The 24,833-nt window shown below is 38.5% G+C and overlaps 1 protein-coding gene across 1 annotated transcript in view; it reads left to right on the top strand.

Annotated features, from left to right (window-relative positions):
* GPR153 (G protein-coupled receptor 153) overlaps nucleotides 1-24,833 on the top strand; it is a 939,480-nt gene that overhangs the window by 376,837 nt on the left and 537,810 nt on the right. Inside the window, exon 3 of the mRNA XM_044063018.1 lies at nucleotides 220-646. Coding sequence (XP_043918953.1) covers nucleotides 220-646 — 427 coding nt within the window. The remainder of the gene's footprint in view (nucleotides 1-219; nucleotides 647-24,833) is intronic.

The raw sequence follows: 24,833 nt of genomic DNA, 5'->3' as shown, positions 1-24,833 counted from the left end.
CAGAATCCTAGTAATACAAGTGAAAAGAAGAAAGGTATTGGGATCATGGAAATTAAAATGACAAACCCTAACTGCTAATGCTGTTGTCACTCTTAGCTGTCTTTCAACTTTATAGAACATTTCTTATTTTTAAAATGCCTATGAAATCAAAATGATATAAGTTTAGAATAATTTTAAAAGAGAAAATTAATGATTCTGTTATTTATTCTTCCTATATAGATTAAGCAATACTAAGAAACAAGCTGTTCACACAGTGATGGGGATATGGATGGTGTCGTTTATTCTTTCTACACTTCCGGCTGTTGGATGGCATGATACCACTGAGCGATTCTATACCAGGGACTGCCGGTTCATTGTCACAGAGATTGGTTTGGGATTCGGTGTCTGCTTCTTGCTCCTTATCAGTGGCAGTGTGGTTATGGGTGTTATATGTATGGGGATTGCCCTTTTCCAGACCTTCTCAATCCACACAGGTCACATCGATAAGAACAAATTCAATGTTCCCAGCATTGTAGTGGAAGATGCCCAGGGCAAGAGGAGGTCATCTATTGATGGATCCGAACCTCTGAAAACCTCACTGCAAATCACTTATCTGATAACTGCAATTGTATTTATCTATGATTTTCTAACAGGATTCCCTATACTGGTAGGTGACACCAGATTCACAGATTTTGGTTATGATGCATGTGTCTTTAAGTCATTTTCTAAGTAAATAAATGAATGGGTTCAGAATGCTGCTTCCACAGTGCAGACTGTAAGTCTTGACCTTTTATAACTAATATAGGGTTACTGGTTTAAAAAAAAAATTCTAACATGCGTTAAATATAAATTATTTTATGCTCATGGCCAAGCATTACTGCAGTAGAACTCTGGCAATGAATAAAGAAAACAATTACAAAGAATTCCCCTGAGACATCTGTACCAGAGGACGATTTTACTGTCCCAAAGGTAATCCTTTGCATGTTGCAAATGGTCCTCTGTATGGCAATTGTATAGTGTTAGATGTGAAAGTCAGAATGCTAATAGAACACTGTTTAGAGTTGTCTGTCAGAATCTGAAACTCTGGTGTAAATTAGGAGGCGCAGAAGGCAAATGTGAGTTATATTAGCATGAAAATGACACCTAAAATGGTTTCCTTTGTTTTTAAGCTAGGTTATAAACAGAGGAGTAACCAGAACACTATAACAAGAAGTTATTTCATACTTGTAGTGGCAGTATTAAAACCTATATTCAGAATGAAAGCATGTGTTACATATTTATAATGGTGCACTGTACAGTTTATTGTATTTTATTTTCCCTTTTAATATAATCATATTGACATAATGATTACTGATGAAAACTTTCAGAGGTTACCTGCTATTTATTCTTTCCATACAGATTAAGTAGACTGACAGAACACTAAGATAATTAATGTTTTAAATTAGCTGTACATAAGGAAAGCATGCTAGATTATGGGCTACATCAAAGGATGTCAGCAAAATAAAGAGATGTGTAACAAATTAAATGAGATACATTCAATATGTAGAGAAACAAATGCAATATTTGATGTCAGCAGATGGGATGTGCTGAGCATTCACAAATAACAACTAAAGAGAGTTATTACATATGTAGAGTCATCACATGTAGTACTTATGGTAAGATTTTTGTAGTCACTTGCAATGTTAAGTAAGTATTGTGTGAGCAGACATATGCTATTTCTGCTTTTAAGGTGGTCTGTATTTTAATGCTGAGAAGTGGGATGCTCTTTATAGCTGTTGAAACTACAAGTAGAATAGCAACTTGTCGGAATGCCCATCAAGTAATGCTTTTTTAACTTTATTTAAACTCTCTAATAAGACTGAGATGTTACTTATGATATAGAAAGGTATCTTGTCACAGATTAAGACTGCAGATCTTGAAAGACAATTTGCAGCTATGTCAGTATATGCCACAGCGTATGAAACTTTGCAAAACAATGTGATAATGATGCCTATGATTATTATGTAAAGAATAATAGTCCAGTACCTTTGTGCTATTAAATTGCTGTTGTTATTGTTGCTATTTTAAACAAACAAAACTGTTCCAGTCTTTGGAAATCAGCTGGAAGCTGTAGCCAACTTTCTGTATTAATTAGTAAAAGCACTTATTTTTTGGCCTTGTTGTTTTCTACTTCGTCTTTGAGTGACATCTCTTCCACCGCTGTTGCACTTGTTTCTTCACACAAGGTGTCACATAATCCACCATGCTGGCATCAGACAGTGTAACTTCACTGCTGTCAGTTACATTCTGTCTTTCAGTCTTTTTGTCTTTCTTCAGGAGGAAGAGGGTGAGATTATTTGTACAGAAACTGATTCAATATGAACAGCTGACTTGATCGTATCTACATGACTTTGAATCTGCTTTCACAGTAAGGCTTGTTACAAATGCTATTTCATGTTTGCAGAAAAGTATCTTGTGATTACTGATTAAAAAAGCCATGACAGTGTTTAAGCACAACTCAAAAAATGTTATACTTAACAGGATTTATGCCATGTCTGGCTGTTACAGCATTTGATCCAAGTAATTTTCTTAGTCTTAAAAGGAAACAGCTCTTAGGAGTGTCATGTTAGAATGTTCAAAATGGGTTTATGTGGCTGCACAGTGATGCATGGTGGAGAAATATCTAGACACTTGCATACTGTGACTGGGGCTTCAGAAATTCAGTTTATTCACATCCAAAAAATATTTCAGAACTGTCATTCAGTTCTTAGAATGGCTGCATTTTCACTGCACTAAGAAAGTAAAAGGAAGAGCTTTGCACAAAAAGATGGGAGAAAAAAGGCAGAAAACGGTAAAAAGAAAAGATTCTTTTACTGCATTTCTATAACTTCTCAGAAGTCATCCTTGCTACTGAGCCTATTGTCATGTTTCTTGCCTGTAAGACTCTGTTTCCTGAAGAGTTGAGTGGAGTTTATTCTCATGAAGAACACGTTACGTCGGAGGAGGAGGATTACATATTATGAATTAGCCATGTATGATACAAAGTGAACAATTATACTTGAAGACAAAGGAATTGGCATGATCCTAGTATGCTGAGTAAATGTGTTATTAGTGGTGGTGGTGGGCCTTCTCATTTAATGGGAAATCACACATTAAGTTAATCTAATGTAGTCTTGTAATTGAGGCACATCAGAATGTAATGTAACAACAACAGTAATATAGAAACAGATGAGATAATACAGCCAAAAACATATTAAATGCAGTTATGATATTATAGACAGTGAGGAGATAACCAGTACAGACCTATGAGATATTAGTGGTGAATATTAGAATAACATAAGCATAAAAATGAGATGGCATCTGCAACAATAATGCTGTTTTGTTTACTGTATATGTAAAAATGTCATTTTGCATTAGAGGTAGTTTTTCTGTTGCAATGATGTCAATACATACAAGACAGTGAAGTTAACCACAGAAATGTTTCAAGTTATTACCCTTAGAAAAGCACTAGCATCATTTCCTACCATGTTATACTCCTTGAAGTGTACTTTGAAAACAGAATAGGACAGGAACTCGTAGGAAACAACTTATTCCTGGTGTCATGTTTGGCTGTTGCAGTTTGGAGAAAAGAGAAATAGCTTAATGCCATTTTCTCTGAGATGGTGTTTGTTTGAAAGTAGTATATTTAAAGATCAGGATAAGGTGTGGAGGATAAGGATGTAGAGTTCCTCTGCAAAAACATTACAAAACCGATTTCCATAAGTTAAATGTACTGTGACAGTCAACAGGCAGTGGTAAGTGTGTCCACCTTTTGCCAGGTATAGTACACTAGGTACATAAGTTTGACTTTGGTAAGTCAAAGCAAACCCCTTTCTGCTATATATATATATATATATATATGATATTCAGGCACCACCAGAACAGCTTTATTTATTTATTTATTTATTTGAAGTTTATTAATTGGGAAAGTCCATTGGGCCGAGGTGAGCCCTTTTTCAATGGAGGCCCGGGGAGAAAAGCTCCACAGTACATATATATATATATTCACAAGAATAAGAAATAGGTTGTTTAGACAGGAATTAATACAGTAATAGTTTAAAACATTTGTATGCAACAGGTAATACAAGAGAAATACAAGGATATAATACAGTATGTTTAGATACAGACAACTGATGGTCAGGCAGGAAGTATCACAAACATACAGAAAAATAAGGATGTAATACAGTGTGTTTAGATAGACAGTTGATGCCAGGCAGGAAGCATCACAAACAGTAGCAGTACATCAGCAGAAGATTCTTTAGAGGAAATATATTACTGAAGTTTTTGTTCTGAATCTGCCTTGCATAGGTTTCTTCAGTGAAATGAGAAGTAGATATATACTTCTTCCCTTAAATTACAACAATGGACTCTAAAAGAGGAGTGAGAACTTTCATTTGTATTAAGATGACCCAGAGATTTTTTTAGGCTCTTGATTCCAATCACAGTCCAGTTAAATAAGTGCATCAGTTTATCAGATGGCTCATGGATAGGACCCAGGAGATCAAAATAAGTGAGGCCACTTACACCAAGAGGCCAGTCACTAGTGGTGGCCCCCAGGGCTCAGTACTGGGCCCACTCCTTTTTTGGCATCTATTTCTCTGAAGTGGAAGCAAATGCTGAAGGTTTAAGGATGACTAATTTTGCAGGCGAGTGCAAGCTTTGGGTTATCATAAACTCCCCTGCAGACACTGGCATTCTTCAAGAAAACATATCTCTGACTAACACATGGTGCCCAAGCCATGGTTTTAAACTTCACGCTAAGAAATGTATAATTCTACCCTTTGGGAAGTCAACCATCCCAACTAATTGCCATGTTGATAATACGCTCCTAAGAGTTAATCTGGTGGTCAGGGATCTAGGTGCATACATAGACAGTAGCCTTACGTTCAGCCACCATGTAGTAACAGTGGTGAGGAAATCCTTTTATGTTGCACAACTTATAAGTAAGGACATGGCATCTATGTCCAAAGAGGTCATTATCCTACTGTACAGAGCAATTATAGAGTATAATGCTCCCTTCAGAATGTACCTGATCAATCTCAGAGGTTGCTTACAAAAAGAGTACAAGGCGTAACACACCTGCTTTATGCAGAGTGCTTCAAGGCACTTTCCATCTACTCAGTCATCTATAGCGTGCTGTGGGGTGCTCTATGCCTGGCTTACAATACATCCACAAACTCCACACTTATAAATCTCCTGCATATTGGTAAGTCAAACAGTACCAGAAATACAAAGTGTAGGGACCCGAGTTTTGTCTGTGAATTAAACAGCACATGCTGGAGAGACAGATATGTGTTCCAGAGACTGCTCCTCCTATGGAACAGGCTTCCCATACATGTGAAGCTGAGTTTGTCTGTTACCCAGTTTAAGCACATCCTAGACCAGTGAATGGAAAACAGGAAATTTACACCAGTCTTGACACACATGTCCCTTATGGACAGAGGTAGCTTATAATGCTTGGCTCTCAATGTCCTGTTTGGATACAGGATGTCATTATTCTTTCAGGAAAACTGGATAGGCTTAAAAGGTCCCCACCTAGGTCATCAGCATCATAACAATCTATGAATCATCATTGTCATCTTATAAACCACTGATCCGTGAGAGAATTGTGGTGTTGGCAAGCTGAGCACAGTACACCAGAACTCCCTATCCCCAAAAACATTCTGAAACTAATCCATATCCAAAAGAGATAATGCTTACAGTGTGTCCTAGGTTTGCTTTAGGGCCTCATTCCAGTGTCCATTGGACAATACAAGGGAAAATCCACTCAAGGTATCCAAACCAGGTCAACTGATTCCTCTCCACATGAAGGAGCAGTGATCATAGTGTGAGTTGAGTAAAAATGTATAACAGGTCTACAACTCTTTCCATAAATAAAAATATTTTCTCAGATCTATGTGAGAAGTGTAGCACAAATGCACACATGCTGTGTTTGGCAAGGATGATCTGACGTACTGGCATTTGTTTAACTCTCACGCTTTAACTGTCAAGAAGAAATGATAGAGGGCTCCTCTGAGTATTCTAGTGCAAAGTTGTGACTCCGTCTCAAGAAGATATAGGGTATTGTTCAGACTGATCAGATCTGCAAGGTTCTGGGTTTGCAAGATAATAGAGTAAAAATACATTTAAAAAATATAACTCTGGGATTACTCAACCCTGGAGAGCTGAAAGTTATTAGCTTCACAGCAAATCCAAGTATTTCCTGTTCTTGGGGTTTTGTGACTTAAGCATTTTAACATTTTCTGAAGTGCACTATACCACATAACATGTATATCATTAATGGGCACTCAGCAGTTTCAAGCAGAAAATACAATTGTACATGTTGAAATTAAAAATTGTGACTGTTGTAAATATTTGTAAATGCACATTTACTTTTGGCTTGCATTCTTCATTGCTCTTGTTTCTAATACCTTCCATAGATTTCAGTTATTTAAAATCTGTACTCTGTATCATTCATTAATTAACATCACGTATGCAGTACTTAGGGAACAATAATGTATAGTAATACAGATACAGAAAGCCAAATACAAATAAGCAGTTGCTGCCCTGTAGCTACTCTGCATAATTAGTGAATTCTTATCATTGGTTTCTAATAACCTTGTAAGAGGGGTTTAATTATTCTTGCCATCTAAAATGACCAGTCATGTTGTAATGCCTAGAAATTAAAAATGATTTCTGCTTGGCCACAGTAATGTTCATACCACTGTATAAACAAAAAATGCATTTCTCCTTCACAACACAGTTCAAAGAAATATAGACAATTTATGTTACTCGTTCAAACCCTTTACCGTCTTAAGCAAAGTAAAAAGTTCATTCGGAAATTTTCACTTTGCCATACCTTGCAAATCACATGCATAGTATAATTGTAATTTCAACACTGTTGATACAACCATTTTAAAGTACAATACTAACAAATTAATCTTGTGTCAAACAACCAGTGCCTACATTCAATATATTGCCTTTGTTAAGCCAGTAAGTCCAAATCATGATCAACTATTCTGTCTGGTCTTAATACAGCATTGCTCATTAAACAAATGTGGTTTAATACACAAATTCATTATTTGTCCCAGTCTCCTTCAATAATACACATCACACCAATTGACATTTGATGACCTTTATTAGATTTCCATAACATAGCTTTGATCACCGACTTTATTAATTGCAACTATTCATGATATAATTGATACTAAATACAGCATAACATCCTTGTAATGTTAATCAGGGCAGCGCACCTACTCACCCTGCCCCAGTAAGCAGCATTCATACCTTTACTCACTTTACTTATGAAGCAGCGTCCCATCTCACTTCATACACCATTCATTGTAATGTTAATCAGGGCAGCGTACCTACTCACTCTGCCCAACAAGTAGGTTCCATACCTCTGCTCACTTACTTTACTTATGAAGCAGTGTCCTAACTCACTTCATACACCATCTATTGAATTACCATCCACCAAATAAACACCATCCTTACCTCAGCTTGCTTATCTATTCAGCAAGCTTCCTCCAACTACTCATTTCCTTTTCCAAGATCCTTGAAATGAACATCCAGACATCAGAGGGGGAACAGAAGAGGGCAAGCCTATCCCTCTTCTCCACCAACCAGCCTGTCCAGGCTGTTCCCCCTCCCTTCTACTCAAAATTGTTCAATTCACTTCCCATAAAGGGAAGGGTCAAGCCAAACATCATTTGGTGTACAATAATTACCCGGACATTACCAGGCCTTGGCAATTACCCGGACATTACCAGCCCTTGGCAATTACCTAACGCTTACCAAAACCTCACCTGCCACTGGAGCAAGAATACTCAACCCCAACCTCCAACACTACCAAACCCCTAACAAGGAAGACCCCAGCTAACAATACAATGTGAAGCTCAGTTCTGGTACTCCCCAACAATTTCAAGCAAACAAGCCATTACCTTGTAACTGCATATTCAGCTGCACTGCTGGAAAACCCCACTGCCTACGCTTAGCCTTTCCCCTCGAAGGGTCTCCTCCCCTAAACTGAACACAGAGCACTAATATGTCTTAATATGGTGATTACTCATCCCCACATTGTGCTCCATTCTGGAGGCAAGAAAATCCATCCTATCAAAAACGTCACCTTTCAAATCCCCTTTTTCAAGCCATCGCATGATGCCTTCTGTCCTTCAGCAATCTGCAAAGAAAAGAAAACAGTAAATCCTATGTACACACATACCAACAACTACTTAACATGGAGGCACTGATAAGGACCCCTGCTACCCCATCAAGTGTTTGCCAAACCTTGCACCAAAGTATGGAACCAGCCCCCCCCCCCCTCTTTTTTTTTTTTTTTTTTTTTTTACAACTCATATCCCCAGAAATAAGAGCCGAACTTGTCTAGCTTGTAATCATCCCAGAGCCAGTAGCCTAATAACGTCCTATGATGCTAAGAGTAATGTGATCCAAGAAGGATATAGAAGCAGTATGTGGGAGAAAAAAAAATCGATCTTGGCTACCTACCACACATGATAAAGGCTACCCACAGAAATAAAGCCAGATGTTGTCTAGCTTGTAATCACTCCAAAGCCAGTAGTCTAATAACGTCCTATGATTCTAAGATTGTTGTGGCTCCACCCCACCAACAGCAACGTGCCTTAATGAACATTACCTAAAATAAATTACTTGTAACCTCATCAAGCCCACTACCGTGTCCCAAATTCTTACCTATGGCTAAATGGCTGCTGCTCCCTTTAGTGGGAACAACTTTCCAACATTGATCAAACATACTGATGGCACCACCCCTTAAGCTTGAAATCAAAACTCAAATGCCTGTCCTTCTCTGGCTAGCCCTGTAAATCCTCTGCCAAGTCAACTTTGAAATAGACTTACTTCAGCCAGTAAGTGTTGCCCAATTGAGTTCACCATGTGTAACCTCCTCACCACTGCCTCATTCATCTGTGAAATCACTGTGTGGTGCCACCACTAGTACCCATGACTCCACCATCTGCAAAGAAAAGGACAAAATAAATCCTCTAACCTGTAAAGAGATGGTACCACCTTATACCCACCTATTCCAAAGTATAACAACAGCCGTCCAGAAAACAGCCATCTGCAAGAAAGAAAAAAGGTGTACATATAAATCATATTAGAAAACACGCACATTCAGAAACATTATTCAAAACCACCTATCCTGCCAACCCAGGAAGGCATGTACCACCGCCACATACATTTAAGCAACCATAACTAAAACAATGCTTCCAATGAACCAAATTTTAACTACCAAGTGAGTATGTTACCACTAAAACCCCCCACCTGAAGGGACCTATCAATATCCCCAACCAGGGTAACCCTGGAATTCCATACCCCATCACTTAGTGCACTGTCTAAGCCATGCTAACTTATATTGCAACACCCTCTGCCTAGCTCTTAACCTTCCATCTCCAAATGAGGCACACTAACCAAATATAATGCCGAACAAATGGCATCTTACAACGCTCTCAAGGGGACCCTCTGCCATGAGCCTCTTTTCACTCGTTCAAATGTAATTAGGACTTAGAGCTCCCAAAAGCTGGCTTAATGGCAAAAGGACTTTGAGACCTGTTTGCATTCCATTATTACACCTTCATGATGACATAAGTAGACTATTAGAAATGGTAGTACAAGGTGAAACCCCAGCCAGCCAAGGAAAATAAATAACTAAATAAAACATGATAGTTAGTCAAAAGACAGGATATACCATCAAATTACATTGCCTAGCCCAAAGCTGCTGGTGCTCACATATGCCCAGCATTAACTGTCCAATATCTACTATAAAAGACAACAATTTATTTCAGGCAATTAAGCCCACCTCTGTTGCCACAATCCCATAACATAACATACATATCCTCAAATGCAAACACAGCAAGAAAGTACCTTGTTAATGTACATAAATTAAGATCTGCCTAAAATGTACTGAGCATCTAGCACAGATGGACATAAGAAAATGCAACTCGACTTTCTTGTTTCTAAATAATGGATCAAGCTCTAATTTGTTACCACAGAAACTGCACCGATAAATGTCCACTTTGTCTTTTTAACTCTCCTCCTACAATATCCCTTCAGCATACCACGATAAATTTCAAATAAATAAACAAAGAACTATGCACCTTCTGTGATCAGTTTATAGTTCACTCTACATGTGCTACTAAACTTCTTTCTGAAAAGAGTCATTAAGGATCTAACTTGGTATGCTAGGTATGGATTTGCACTGAAAATTTGTATGGATATGCATAACCACTATTTCTGACAGGAGTGGAACTTTGTATATATTGAAAGAACTGCCTCTATTATTGAGACTTTTTTTAAAGCCCTTTACAAAGGTCCTTACAACCTGAATCCTATCTTCATGCAACTATAATCCTGTTATCTGACTATCACCAATAGTGGTCCCGGTCATAGACATGCTTGCAGCCACTTCTGTACTAAAGCTGCATAACATCCTTATATAGAACTTTGTCCCTTACACTGATTATGCCATAAAATCCTGACATAACTTTCAGAGTTGTTGTAACCACACTGAGAAGCACAAGCAGGCATGTCTGTATTAGACTCACCAACCGCTCGAGCCACAGCCATGCATGTGCCAACAAAGAATCCTGGAAAGTTGTAAGCCCGCAAAATGGTTCTGCACCTTCCTAAGACTGAGGGGGAGGGAGGGGTATTCGCGCCATTATAAACCGCGACCACTGCATTGACAGCCTACTCCCATCTCCACATTCTGAGTTCCACCTCCTGAAAACTCTCTCCATAAACCACGATGAAATTTCCTTCCAGCGAGTTGGCCACCCAAAGGTCTGGTGCACCAAAGTTGATCCAGCCATCCCCGTACCGCACATGCTCCAGCCAGCCACAACTACACAAGAGTGCCCCCCCATGGCGCGAAAACAACAATCTGAACCAGACAGACTTGTATTTTACATCCTCCACCCCAGGCGAGATCCAAAATGCCCCCACCATCACAAGCGAGGCCAGCCCATATTGCGATCCACAAGCAGCTTATAGAATATTTATTTATGAAAACATGCCACAACGGTAACCTGTCTGTCAACATCCCAGCAACACACTCTCATACTCCCCATAGGAAAATTCACTACTGCTCCCCACTACCACAGGACGATGACCGAGGGTCTCCCTTTTTCTTTTAATTTCATTCATTTTTTTTTTTCCTTGCTCACTCCCAGAAAAGCAAAATCACACAAAGTGAACTGCCAACAGAAAGCGGGAACAGCACACCAAATGTTGCGAGCCATACTTGGATACTCAGCTGAATCTATGATGGCCACAATCCTCAGACACACACTGCCACCATGTATGCATGGCAACCACAGTCAGACCGATCTGCCCAAAGCCCGGGAAAATAACCTGCGGCTTCATTAAAGCAAAACAGGAGCCATGAACCATCCGGACTGCCACAACATTTTATTAAATGCATAATGTGTGTCAAAAACCATTGCACTGCTTTAAAAAGCCTGTTAACATCTACACACTAATTGGAGGAACCATGTCAAGGAAACAACCATACCAACCCGCAGCTCGGCCGCAGTCAGCTGCCATGCATTACCTTTACAGCTACCTCCAGGCTCCCCCACGTGCGTGCCGAGGGCAATCATGTTTCTGAGTCCGCGAAACCTGCCATCATCCAGCAAACAAAAAGAAAGCCCGTGAAACAGCAAACCACCCAGGCAAGTAACCAAAGCACCAGGGAAGACCCATGAAACCACAAACCAACAAAACACCACAAGGCACATCCATGAAGATCCTATCCACAACTCCCAATAGAGAAAACAGGATCCTCTTCCTGTTTTGGATTTTTTTTTTTTGTTTTTTTTTTTTTTTAGTTAAAGTACCAAGCACCTATTTCATATCTGACACTAGCAACCCCCCCCCCCCCCACAGAGCCCGCTGCACTCTCCCTGAAGCTCACATCCCAAAACATTCATGCCTACCTCATTTCAAGCCTGCACTTCATGTAGACAACCAACAAACCCCCATGTCAATTAACTGCAGCAAGCATAATACCCCCAAAGTACCAATTCTCACCCACCATTTTTTTTCTTATTATACATTACTACCTTACTCACATCAAACCTGCCAAATTCTCCACATCACCATCAACCCCACCGCTCTAAGGCCTACCAGACCACTCTTCCCTTCAGGTCGTCATGGACGAGAGCCTGCTGTAGCAAGTTCACGCCAAAATGTGACTGCTTAACCCAACTACACTAGACTAATCCTCTTAAGCCCCTCCTCATCATTATTTCACTTCCTCCCAACCATCCCTGCCTCCACTTAACCCTTTCACCTCCCCAACCCACTTAACTCCCCTTTTTATTAACCTACCCACCCATGAAGATGTCCCAGGACAACTTTGTTGCCAAACTTCATTTACAACATACTAAACAACAGTGAAAAACAAGAAAATTAGAATAAAATAAAATAAAATGAAATGAAATAAATTAGCATTTTCCACTGTCCCCTGGCACCTCAACAAGTTTTCTGGGGATTTATTAGTAGGAATTAATAAATATCAGTGATGTAACAGGTACTTACTCACCTTTGATGCAGAAGGTTGTGGGTTCTATTCCTGCACCAGGTGGATTAATAGCTGACACTACAATGTAGCAAAAGGGGAATGTTCCACTTCTGAGTGTATTGTCATTCAGAGGAGTCTTTAAACCAAGGCCCCACCTGCTTGAGTTGGCTGTAGCTCACATGGATGTAAAAGATCCCATGGCACCTATCAAAAAGGATAAGGGTACTTTATTCTTAAAACTGTACCACAGTAAAACATTTCCACATAGCTGAATAACTGTGTAAATAAGGTGAACAACTATAAGAAATTAAAAAAAAAAAATATATGTATATATATATATATATATATATATATATATATATATATATAAGAATATACGCATGTCTTTTAAACACAGAAAGAAAAAAAATGCTAATCAAATTTCATCCTCCCCAATGTTTCAGCCAAAACCAAAATCAAATAGCTTGAGGAAATTCATTCACATTACAAATTTTGTTATACAATATTCCATTTGTTCTAGTCTGCCAACTATTATAAATAATTGTCATACAAGGTTTATCTAATTCATCAAGACTACTGCTCAAATCATTGGCATAAAAAATACACCATCTTGTCTGTCCATATTAAGGTCTCTTAAATCTGACATCCATGGATAATCCTACAATATTTTCCATAGAGTAATAACCCTGGGACCTTTTAAGGAAACATATGCAATGGTCTCAGGAACCTCACATTAAAACATAACCTTTGAGCTGGCACTTTATATGACCTAAATCCTTTAACTGGTAACTTATACAACAGTTATCTCCACAGAAAGTCTTGCCCTTCAAACCAAAAATAAAATTGATTCTTCCTTTCTGAATATCATTTTTTTATATTATGAGGCAAATCTTTCCATGGATCAGTATAGTAAAAGGAACACATAATCTTTTCATACCAAAGTTTCCCGTCGTCCTCTAACCTATACAAATCTACTTTCCATTCCCATATTTTATCCATTGTCCAGCTTCACTACATTCTACTAGTTTCCATTTTTACTTATCAAACTCGCCCTTAAGTTACATAAGTACATCTGTAAGAATTTTGTAATTAATTTATCACCCTGAAACTGAAAAAGGGAATACGTATTATCAATGCATAGGAAAGGAATACTATTGAGTGTTTTAAAGTTAATTCACTTTTTTCCTTTTTATTTAAAATTATGCCCCTCTTTATTGGATTTAATTTTGAACTCCAAAAAATAAAAATATACTATTTGTAACATTTTAGTTTCTAGATCACTAGGAAAACTAAAAAATTAACCAAAACAGTTTAATTTGCCTACTATAATGCTTAAGCAAATATACTTTTTCTTTTAAAGATAGGTTTAAATAAATTTTATTTTTTCTATGCATTGAATATCATCTAAAATGATTATGCACTGTGCTTTCATTAACTCATAACATCCAAAAACAAAACCTACAAAGTTAAATTCAGTTCTATTGAATGACATATAGTCCACATTTAGGTTATCTACAAAACCTATACATTTTCCACAATATATCTTTAAGCCCACATACCCTAACTACTTCTCAATCATACAATATGTTCTAACCATGCAACATCTTTTGCCAAAATAATCAAAACTTCTACATAGGAAATCAAAATCAGAAAAGGAGGTAAACCTGCAAAACAACATCCTTCATTTCTAATCATACAGTCACATTATATATAACAACATTCATTACTAGTACAAGTAATACTCTACTTTTCATACTCTAGGCTTTCATACGTTAGACTTTTCATAAGCTAATCTAATCAGGAAAATAAAATGGTCATCTAATCCATATGCATGTAAAATATTCCACAATTGGGCATGGTTTATATAATCAAAGGCATTTTCTGCAATACAAACTACAATACAAATTCTGTCATCCTTGTCTGCCATCTTATAAATTATTTCTTTAACTAGTAGCAATAATTCTTCAGAGTTTTTGCCTTTAATTACAGATGCCTTCTTGCCATTCTTCAGAATAAACACTTTCCAGTGTTTTTTGTAATATTCTCATAAATAATTTATGATCTGTTTTCATCAAAGTAATGAAGCACCATTGCTGTAGATCATGTTTATCCCCTTTTTTCCAAATCAGTTTAATTATACCTTTACATGTAAATTCATCTGCAAAACCATTATATAACCATTTATTGAAAAGTATAACCCAATATTTTGCTGCAGTAAAATCATTGACTTACAAAATGTATAGTCAATACTATCTAATTAGGGAGTGATATCATCATCAGCAAGTTTTAAAGTATTTAAAAATGCATCTAAACATACATCTTTAAGAAAAACTTAATTATGCTCTGTTTTTAAAGTTGATAGCTGTCAGTCTAGATTACAATCACCACTTATATTACATCTGCAAGTACTGTGCAACCTCCTGTTCAATATCAGTTTGGTTCCAAATCAGGTGACCATCTTCCAGTTTTATACCATCAATAGTCATATACATATTTTTATGATTTTCCAAGAAAAGGAAAAATAAACTCTTTAGACCCTTGTATAAAAACTGCTGTCTCTTTAACAAAGTTTTAATTCTATCTTTATTTTATTTATAAATATCTTATTCTCATGTGAAATATTTATCATCCTTATCCTGTTGTAAAGCAAATATATCCTGTACTAATTTATTTTATTTACCTTTTCACTCTCTAAACTTTCTTTTTCTACTGTCAGAAATAATATTTTGTCTTATAAGCCAACCACCACTGAGTATCGGTATCCAAACAATTTACATTGAAAATGATCTTTCCATAATTGTACAGCAGCTGCATTTAAAATCTTATAATGGACACTCATACCATTTATTTTCTATTTCATACCATTTATTTTCTATATTCTTTTTCCTTGCCTAATAAATTTCCATTTAAATAAAAAATAGCCCAAATGCCATCATGATCAGAAAATACAGCAGATATTTCCCCTCCTTGTAATCCTAACAGCGATTCATAAAATAAAAAGTAATTGATTTCCAAATTAAATGTGATCTTTTATATGTATAATCTCTTTTTTCCTAAGAGTAAATGGCGTAACCTTTTGCAACTGTTTAACATCTTTAGTACTATTCATAAATTTTGTTAAATTGCAATTAAAGTCAGCTATGCCCATGTAATCAATCATATATGGCTTCAAAATGCAAATTAAGAATCTCTTTTTGTTACATCAATATATGCATAAATGACAATAAAATGGCTTGTTATTATATCTAATATCTACCACTGATATTATTCCAAATGTCACAATAATATGAGCTAATATCTGAATATTACTATGTTTGATCAGGATAGCAACTCCAGAACAAGTTTCTATTTCCAAGTTCCATAAAACAGGACTGACCCATATTGCTTCTATAATTATTTTATTATGATGTAACCATCTAGTATCTAAAAGACAAATGACATCTACTCTTAATCTTTCACACCATAGATTAATCTTTCACACCATTGGTATGCTAATATTTCCCTCATATCATTGATAATACTATTAACAATAAGGGAAACTAAGTGTAAATTAACCATTATCTGTCTTCAAATTCTTTAAATGCAGTAATTTAACCTTTTGTTTTCGACTGTAATGAATTTTGCAATAAAAGTCTTACCTTTCCCTTGTCATTTCTGCCTTTTTTTCACATCCTCCCTGTCTCAGTATTACTTACACTGTAATTGTTTTGAGATAATTGTTCTGGCCTATCCCAATCCTTATGCACAACTATTTCAACATACTAGGGTATAACTATTCCCGGTTCTACAAAGCCTACTCTTCAATTGTTCCCTTGGAGCTAGACAAACTTTCAACTTAAGCACTCAAACCATTCAGTTCTCATCCCGGCACTTGCTCAAAACTCATAGCAAGCCCTAATAAACCTTAGCACTAGACCCCCTATACTGTAGAGAAGGACAAGGCTCTCTAATTCACCTTACCAGCCAATCAGTAAAACAGTTTACTGTACCTATCCAGGCATGTCCAAAGGGCAGTTTCAGGTGTACTCTCCAGTCCAACTGATGAATCTGGGAATTTTGAGGCAATGTTACAATTGCCTCATGTACACAGACAACCTTCTCCTCCTTCCAGCAAACACTAATACATGTGAGAGATGCAATTATACAGCCAAACTGGAGGCTAAACTCTCTCAACCCAAGAATGGACCAGGCGGTCAAGAGGAGAAGGGAATTACTTGCATCACACCACCAGTCTCACATAGACCTATGAAACCAGCACCGGCAAACTACACACATAAATACATGAAAACATACTTGAAGGCTCTAAATAAAAATCTGCAAAAGCAACAGAGACCTCCAAAGCAGACATCCAAGCAACCTCCACTCCCCAAAATAAACCATGAAACACATATTTCAGAAAACCAGTGTGCCACACAATCACAGCCCTTAAGGCAAAATAACATACCCAACACACTAGTAATATTACTTGCATCACACCACCAGTCTCACATAGACCTATGAAACCAGCACCGGCAAACTACACACATAAATACATGAAAACATACTTGAAGGCTCTAAATAAAAATCTGCAAAAGCAACAGAGACCTCCAAAGCAGACATCCAAGCAACCTCCACTCCCCAAAATAAACCATGAAACACATATTTCAGAAAACCAGTGTGCCACACAATCACAGCCCTTAAGGCAAAATAACATACCCAACACACTAGTAATAAGTGACTCTATATTCAGGCACACTGACGTCCCACTCACTAGGCTGAACAAGGAGAAGGTTACTGTTAGCTGCCTGTTGGGTGTCAGGATCCGCTACATAACACAAGCACTCAGGTCACTCCAGAACAAGTACAAATATGACTCTGTCATTGTCCATGTTGGTGTGAATGATCTGAGCCGTACCTCCCTAGACTACATGAAAAGAGACATGGAGGAGCTCTCTGATCACGTACCCCAGGCCGGTATGACCCTGACCCTGAGTAGCATCCTGCCCTTAAAAAGAATGATACCACGGTATAGAGAAAAAATTATCAACTTCCAACAATTGGCTAAGCTTCTGGTGTCATTCAAAGAGGATCCAGTGTCTATCAGCCTGGATGACATGCTCGACAAGCCACGCTGCTTCGCTAGAGAAGGCTTGCACCTGTCACCCTTTGGCTTTCGAATACTGGCCAAGGCTCTTGCCACCCCCATTGTGCCTTTTTAAGGCAAGGCTCAAAAGACAAACCTACCACCGTAAATAGTACAAGTAACAAAAAACTGAGGGTAATGCTACTCAATGCCAGAAGTCTAAACCTCAAAATGCACGCACTCAAGGCACTCCTCAGTATGGAGAAAATCAATATATGTGCAGTAACAGAAACCTGGTTTAAGGCTCCAGAGAGCACCCCAGCACTACCAGGCTAAAACTCATACCATACATTTCAGCCACAAAACCCAGACCGAAATACAAAAGGCAGGGGAGTATCCATATTCATCAAGGATACCCACACCTCCTGGTTAGTGACACAGCACAATGCTTCAGAGATCATTCACGTGCAACTAACAATGAGCAAAACTGCTATTCAAATTATAGCTTGCTACAGATCACCCACCATGTCCCAGGACCCTCACTCCACATTCCTGGAAACACTGGGAAACATAAAGGTCCTACCAAACACCCTGATATTGGGTGATTTCAATTACCCAAACATTAACTGGGAGAACTACTCAAGTACAAACTCCCTTGCCAAACATTTCCTAGAATTTATAAACTCAAATGCCCTGGATCAACTGTTCAACACCCCCACCAGAGGTGACAACATATTGGACCTGGCCATCACCAACATGGGCAACTGGTGTTCCACACTGGAGGTCAACCCCTTGCTGGTTAGATCTGATCATAAACTAATCACTCTGGATATCCACATTCCGCCACCAACCCCGGTCAAAGAAACCCCCATGAAAAAACTTTTCAAAAGCAAACTTCACGGTACTTAAGACCGAGATGGGAAGTTTCAAAGCCCCCATGCTAAAGGATAACACTGTCCAAGCTGCAAAATCCTTTACTAATGCACTCTATGGGCACCTATAAGAATGCCTGGATTGTGCTATCCCAAACAAAACCAAGACTCACTCCTCCAAGAAAAGGAAACCAGTCTGGTGGACCCCTGCCATAAACAAGCTATACAATAGAAGGAGGAAACTGATACAGAAAAGAGTAAAATCCCAAGAAGGAAAGGCATCCCTGATCAGTATCAGCAAGAAACTACGTTCCCTCATAAAATCATCCAAGGCTAGCTTCGAAAGAAAAATTACCATGGACTCCAAAGGTAACCACAAGGCATTCTTTAGCTATGTCAAGAATCTAAGTGGCAATTCTCAGATCTGCTCAGAGTTAGTGCAGAATGGCATAAAATACACTGAACCGACCAGTATAGCCAACATCCTGGCAGACAGGTTCAGTGCAAACTTCATCCCCCTTTCACCCCCAAAAGGGCCCTTAACCATACCAGAAGAATGTAGTGCCCCTGAAGTCAGACACTCAGGTTACAACAGCCCTCTCCAAAGCCAAAAACACAGCATCAATGGGACCAGACAGTGTCCCAGGCTGTGTCCTACACGAGCTCAAAGATGAACTTAACCCTCACCTAAACACACTGTTTAAACTCTACCTCTCCATAGGCTACATTCCCCCAGAGTGGCGCACAGCAACGGTTATTCCACTCCCAAAGGTGGAGCCACAACAGACCCTGGGAACTATTACCCTATAAGCCTGACTAGCTTGGTCTGCAAAGCTATGGAGCGCATCATCATGGATCTCATTAACAGAGACATTGGGAACCTCCAAACATTGGACCCTACCCAGTTCAGCTTTGTTAAGGGCAGATCATGCCTCCTAAGCCTGGTGAACTTCTTTGAGACAGTTACCAAGGCTATAGACGAGGGAAACATGGTCCACACAACCTACCTAGACCTCGCAAAGGCCTTCAACACGATTCCCCACTCAGGTATTATAGACAAGCTCACCCACCTGAACATAACCCCCTACATCACGAGATGGGTTGCCAACTGGCTCATGGACAGAACCCACATGGTAAGAGTTGTGGGAGCTAGGTCTGACTCTAAACTGGTTACAAGTGGCATTCCCCAGGGCTCAGTCCTAGGACTCCTCCTGTTCGACATATACTTCTCAGAGGTACAGGCATGCACAGGAGGACTATGGCTGACCAAGTTCGCAGACGGCTGCAAACTAGGGGCTATAATTTACTCTCCGGCTGACACAGACATCCTCCAAAAGGGTCTCACTGAGACAGATATCTGGTGTCAAAACCATGGCCTCAAGCTAAATGCCAAAAAGTGCATAGTCATCCCCTTTAGAAAAAACAAAGTACCCACAAACTACCACATAGGTGGTAGCCCCCTTAATACAGAAGACGTAATAAGGGATCTGGGGACCCAAGTAGATAGCAACCTCTCCTTTGATAATCACATTGCCAAAGTGGTTAGAAAATCCTACCATGTGGCCCACCTAATCACAAAAGGGTTTGCATCCAGACTGAAAGAGGTCATTGGGCCCCTCTATGCATCACTCATCAGACCCATCATAGAGTACAATGCCCCATTTGGGATGTACCTTGCAAGACACCTGCAACAACTGGAAAGACCACAGACATACCTGACCAAGAGGATCACTGGCCTCAAGCAGATGCCCTATGAAGCTCGACTGAAGAAACTCCAGCTGTATTCAGTTGCATACCACCTACTCAGAGGTGATCTCTGCCTGACATACAAGGCCATGTCCAGCCCAGAATTGATGGACATGCTCCACCTAAAGAAAAACCATATCTCTTTGAGCCACATGCTCCAGGGATCTAAACCTCACCACAACAATAAATAGGACATGCTGGAGGGATAGATTCCTGTCCCAGAGACTTCCCATGCTCTAGAACAAGATTCCAATCTACGTTAGGCAGAGCTCCTCGCTAACCCTCTTCAAGAGAAACCTTGATGAGTGGATGGGGAACAGAAAGTTTACCCCAGGGATCACTTCAATGGCTCTGATGGACAGAGGCACAGGGAACTAATCTAAGGGGGTGGCGAAAGCCGACACATTCCGGCTAGACTTATAAATGCCTTCGGGCAGATAACCTAGTATCTACCTATGAACCTATGAACCTATACTTATCAATTTTGCTTTCCTTATAACTTTCAGATCAGCATTACTCTTTGCAGGCATATCAGAAGCAGGCAGAATTTCAGAAGCAACACTATCAGTAGATAAAGAACTCATAGTTACATCATTATTAACTCCTCACCTTGTTTCCTCACAGACCATACAAAAATATTCTGATATGTGGGATTTATAAAGTACTCTAGAACAGTTTTTTTACTGTATGTTTTTTTGTCCACATTCTTTTGGGGTATTGTTCCAATAAAGGTCTTGTTTCACCTGCAAAAGTAACATTTCCTGGGCTGCCTTCAATATTGCAAACCCCCCTAATACCTTTAATCAAAGGTAAATGTTGAATTTACCTTCCACGGTTTTCAAAATTACTAGACAATCCTAACTCCCATTCCAAATCCCTCTATTATCTTTAGTTATACTAAAATCAAAAACCTCTGTACAATGTTGTTTCAAAAAAGATTGAAGCACCAATTTCTCGACTTTAGTACAAAATTAGATTATAACTTTTGTTTTAATTGCCACAGTTTTTGTAGAAATAACATAATTATTCCAAGGGTAATCATATTTTTGTCCCATTCCCTCAAGAATGTATCCAAAAGAACAGCAGTTTCAAACAAGTTACAAAATGTCTTTTTCCTCAACAAGATAAAGACTTGAACATCTTCTGCCTTTACCCCACATTATCCCAAACATCATAGTGTTCTAATGCCTTAGCTAATTTAGTTTGAATCCTTACCATGCATTTAAAGGGAAGTTGCAACTCTATCAGGAAGACCAACTTCACCTTCTTGTACTCTACTGTATGCTTCAGCAAGTGTCTGTTGTTATTTTTCTGAATCTGAATATACTAAAGCGGCATGCTTTGTACGCTTCCTGCTTGTATTCGCTCCAGATTATGCATAATAGCGCCCCACGATAGTGCTTTTTCTTCATCTCATTCGTGTTGTTGCATTAAATCAACCAAAGCATTAGTTGGTAACACTATGAACTGCAGCGTTACAATTTGCACCTCTTCATATCTCTCTGAAATTGCACTGGTACTTTCTTAATCAGTAGTGAACAGCTGTTTTTGAAAAAGATTTCTTAATTCACCATATTATCCACATTCTCCACTGGCTGCAGTATTTCAGAAATTCTCTGCTCTGACTCCATACTGACCAGCATGCCGCTCTTCCTAGCCACCTCCATGCAAGGAACAGGAGAATAAGGCACACAAGATCATGGTCAAATTTCCCATAGTAGTATAAATACTTCCTCAAGTCTCCCCTTAAAAGAGGCCAGAAGCTTAGTGGCACTAGCCAGGTCAAGAAAGGATAAATAAAAATAATAAAAAGTGACCATATTTTTATTTTAACTACATTACAAATCTTAAAACATGAACCAGTGACTTTACACCTTGTAATGGGGTCTGTTTTCTTAGCCAGGTATACATCTTAGGTATTTTGCTTCGTATCAATGCTCTGTTTAAGCTCAGTTTCCATTAAAGCATCCCATACAATCCATTCTTTAATATAGGGTTCTTTTTCTGAGCTCTGATGATTCTCAGTTGCTCTCTGTAATAATCTTTTTTTCATCATTAATGATGGCTTGTCTTTCATTTTACATTTTCTAGTTATAGATGTCTGAGTCACCATTTTGTATCAATCATAGGAAAATTAAAGGCTACTGAGCCTTGTGACATTTCCTCCTTGTCAATTCCAGCCCTAGACTATGCCTCCCCTCTCAAATTAGGCTAAGCCAATTGAGCCACGAGTAAATTTATGAACACCCATCCTGTCATCTGGGTCCTGTTTGAAGGAAGATAGGGTATTACATCATCTGATATGCAGAGGGAATATAATTTCCAGTAGTGAGAGAAATGCTGAGTAAAGAACTGTCTCTTCAGCTTGACTTATTAATTTGCTGAAGCAGATTTAGATTCTTGGTTCTGGTATTTGTGTGAGTGTTTGGTTTGTAAAGGTACAAGAGTTCCTGGACCACCACATCTTTGACTGCAGGGAATGCAAGACATAGGTCACGTCTGATGAGTATGTATGATGCAGTTAAGACAGACAGAGCTTCAAGTATTTTCTGTCAACTTGATTTTTTTTAAAGCCCATGATCTTCTTGGTTAGTAGCATCTGGGGTCTTTCCAGTTTTCTGATATGTCTAATGTCCAGTGAAGTATATCCCAAAGGAGACACTGTATTCTATAACTGGCCTGATTGGTGTTGAATATAAAAGTACAATGACCTCTTTAGATCTGGATTATATTCTGTTGGCAGTTTAGCTGCACTAAGTACAATGATATTCTGGCATCTGTTCCTGCATGTTGATCAAAGAAAAGGGAATTATTTATCCATTTTGCAAGGTCTGTAAATACATTTTCATTTTTTAAGTGGGGTTTTATCTGAGTTGTATGCTTGATGGAGGGATTGTCTATTAAACGTGACAATGTAACACTTTTTTGATTTCTACAAGTACTTGCTGGAAGGCTTGGACATCAGAGAAAGGATTTGATATTGACTCTCAGGTTGCAGTTGTTTGCATTCATGGAGGTCTTGGTTCAGAGGTCTGGAAGTCAGAAAAGTAAATAATGATTAAGAGTGATCCTAGTACTGAACCTTGCAGAACACCACAGGTTACATTCATGTTTCTAATGTTGCCCCTCTACTCACATCATGTGGGTCCTGTCTTTTACAGGTGAATTTGGCTACCCACCTTACCACATAGGGATCTGTTGGTGTTGCATTCAGTTTACTACTTATGCTAACATGGGTGATGGTGTTAAATGCCTTGGTTAAATCAAGGTAAGACATATAGATATGGTGACTACTGTCAACAGCTTGCATTACCCTTTCAAAGAAACTCACCAGCTTCATGAGACAAGATCTAAATTTTACAAAGCCAAATTGTGAGTCTTGTCTGATGAGATTTGTAATGTATAAGTTTAATCGGTTCAGTTATAATGTGATTTATGGCCTTGCAAATGAGACTCACCAGGCTAATGGCCATATAATCCCTGGGGTTCATAGTGAGGTTGCCTTTATGAAGTGGCATCACTAATATTATGCACAATTCTTCTGAGACAAAGCCTGGTATGATGCTTAGGTTAAATAATTTATGGGATGGTCCTACTAGTGGATGTTTGGTATTGTTTATCAGACAGCCTGGTACATTATCTTGCCCTGGGGAGGGAGTGTTTTTATTCTTGAGCAGCATTGTCAGTACATGTTCTTTAGTGATGATGGGGAGGGGTATTCAGAGATTTTAAGATGGAGTGACTTTATATACCTGTCGCAGGAGCAAAATTTGCAGTGAATTTATTTGCTAGTATATTGGCAATATCCACAGTGTCTGAGTAGTTGGTGCCATTTTGTATGAGTACTTTTCAGTATTGGGTATTCTTTCTTAGTTTCCTAACATAAATAAATATAGATGTGTAGTTGTCCTTGGCTTCAGATGCTAGCCTAAGTTAATGGACTGCTATAGTAAATTTAATAGTAATTTTCATCAAATTTCTGATATTCTCCTTGATGTGGGGGCATTTTATGTGCTGTTTAATGACTTTTGCTTTGTTGTTGATTTTATTTATATCAGTAGACCACCAGGGTGGGTTACATTTAAAGTCCTCATTATATTTGTACCTGGATACGACTGTCAGTTCTATACATTTATGTAGGTGGGCATAAAGTCCTTTGCAAACCTATCCACTGAAGCTATTTCAGGGGTAATGTTGCTATAAGTGAACATTAATGACGTTTTTGTGTTTCAAGTGTTTGAACTTTGACATAGTGATTTCATTGGGTTTAGGCAGCTTGACAGAGAAGTATTTTAATCAAATCTGACTAGAGAAGGAGTTACCAGGGGATTTGTGCACACAATGAATCTGTTTTAAAAGCACTGGGTCAAAAATATTTTGTCCTGTAGTTGGGTTGATAACAATGTGATCCACAGAGCTTTTGTTTGTTAGAGCCAAAACTTCTGAGCATAATCTAAATTGGAGGCGTATGTATTCCACTCAGTTGATGGGGTAATTAAAGTCTCCTAAAATAATGGCATTCTTTTTTATGGGGAGAATTCTTCTAGTGCATTTAGGAAACTTACATGAACTTCAGGAGGCTTGGAAGGTGTCCTGTAACAGGCAAGATACTGATAACTTG

This window comes from Protopterus annectens, chromosome 2.part1 (assembly GCF_019279795.1).
Source record: "Protopterus annectens isolate FY-2018-M chromosome 2.part1, PAN1.0, whole genome shotgun sequence".
Lineage (NCBI taxonomy): Eukaryota > Metazoa > Chordata > Ceratodontiformes > Protopteridae > Protopterus > Protopterus annectens.
The sequence above is the reverse complement of the archived record's forward strand: the minus strand, read 5'-3'. Positions and strand labels throughout refer to the sequence as shown.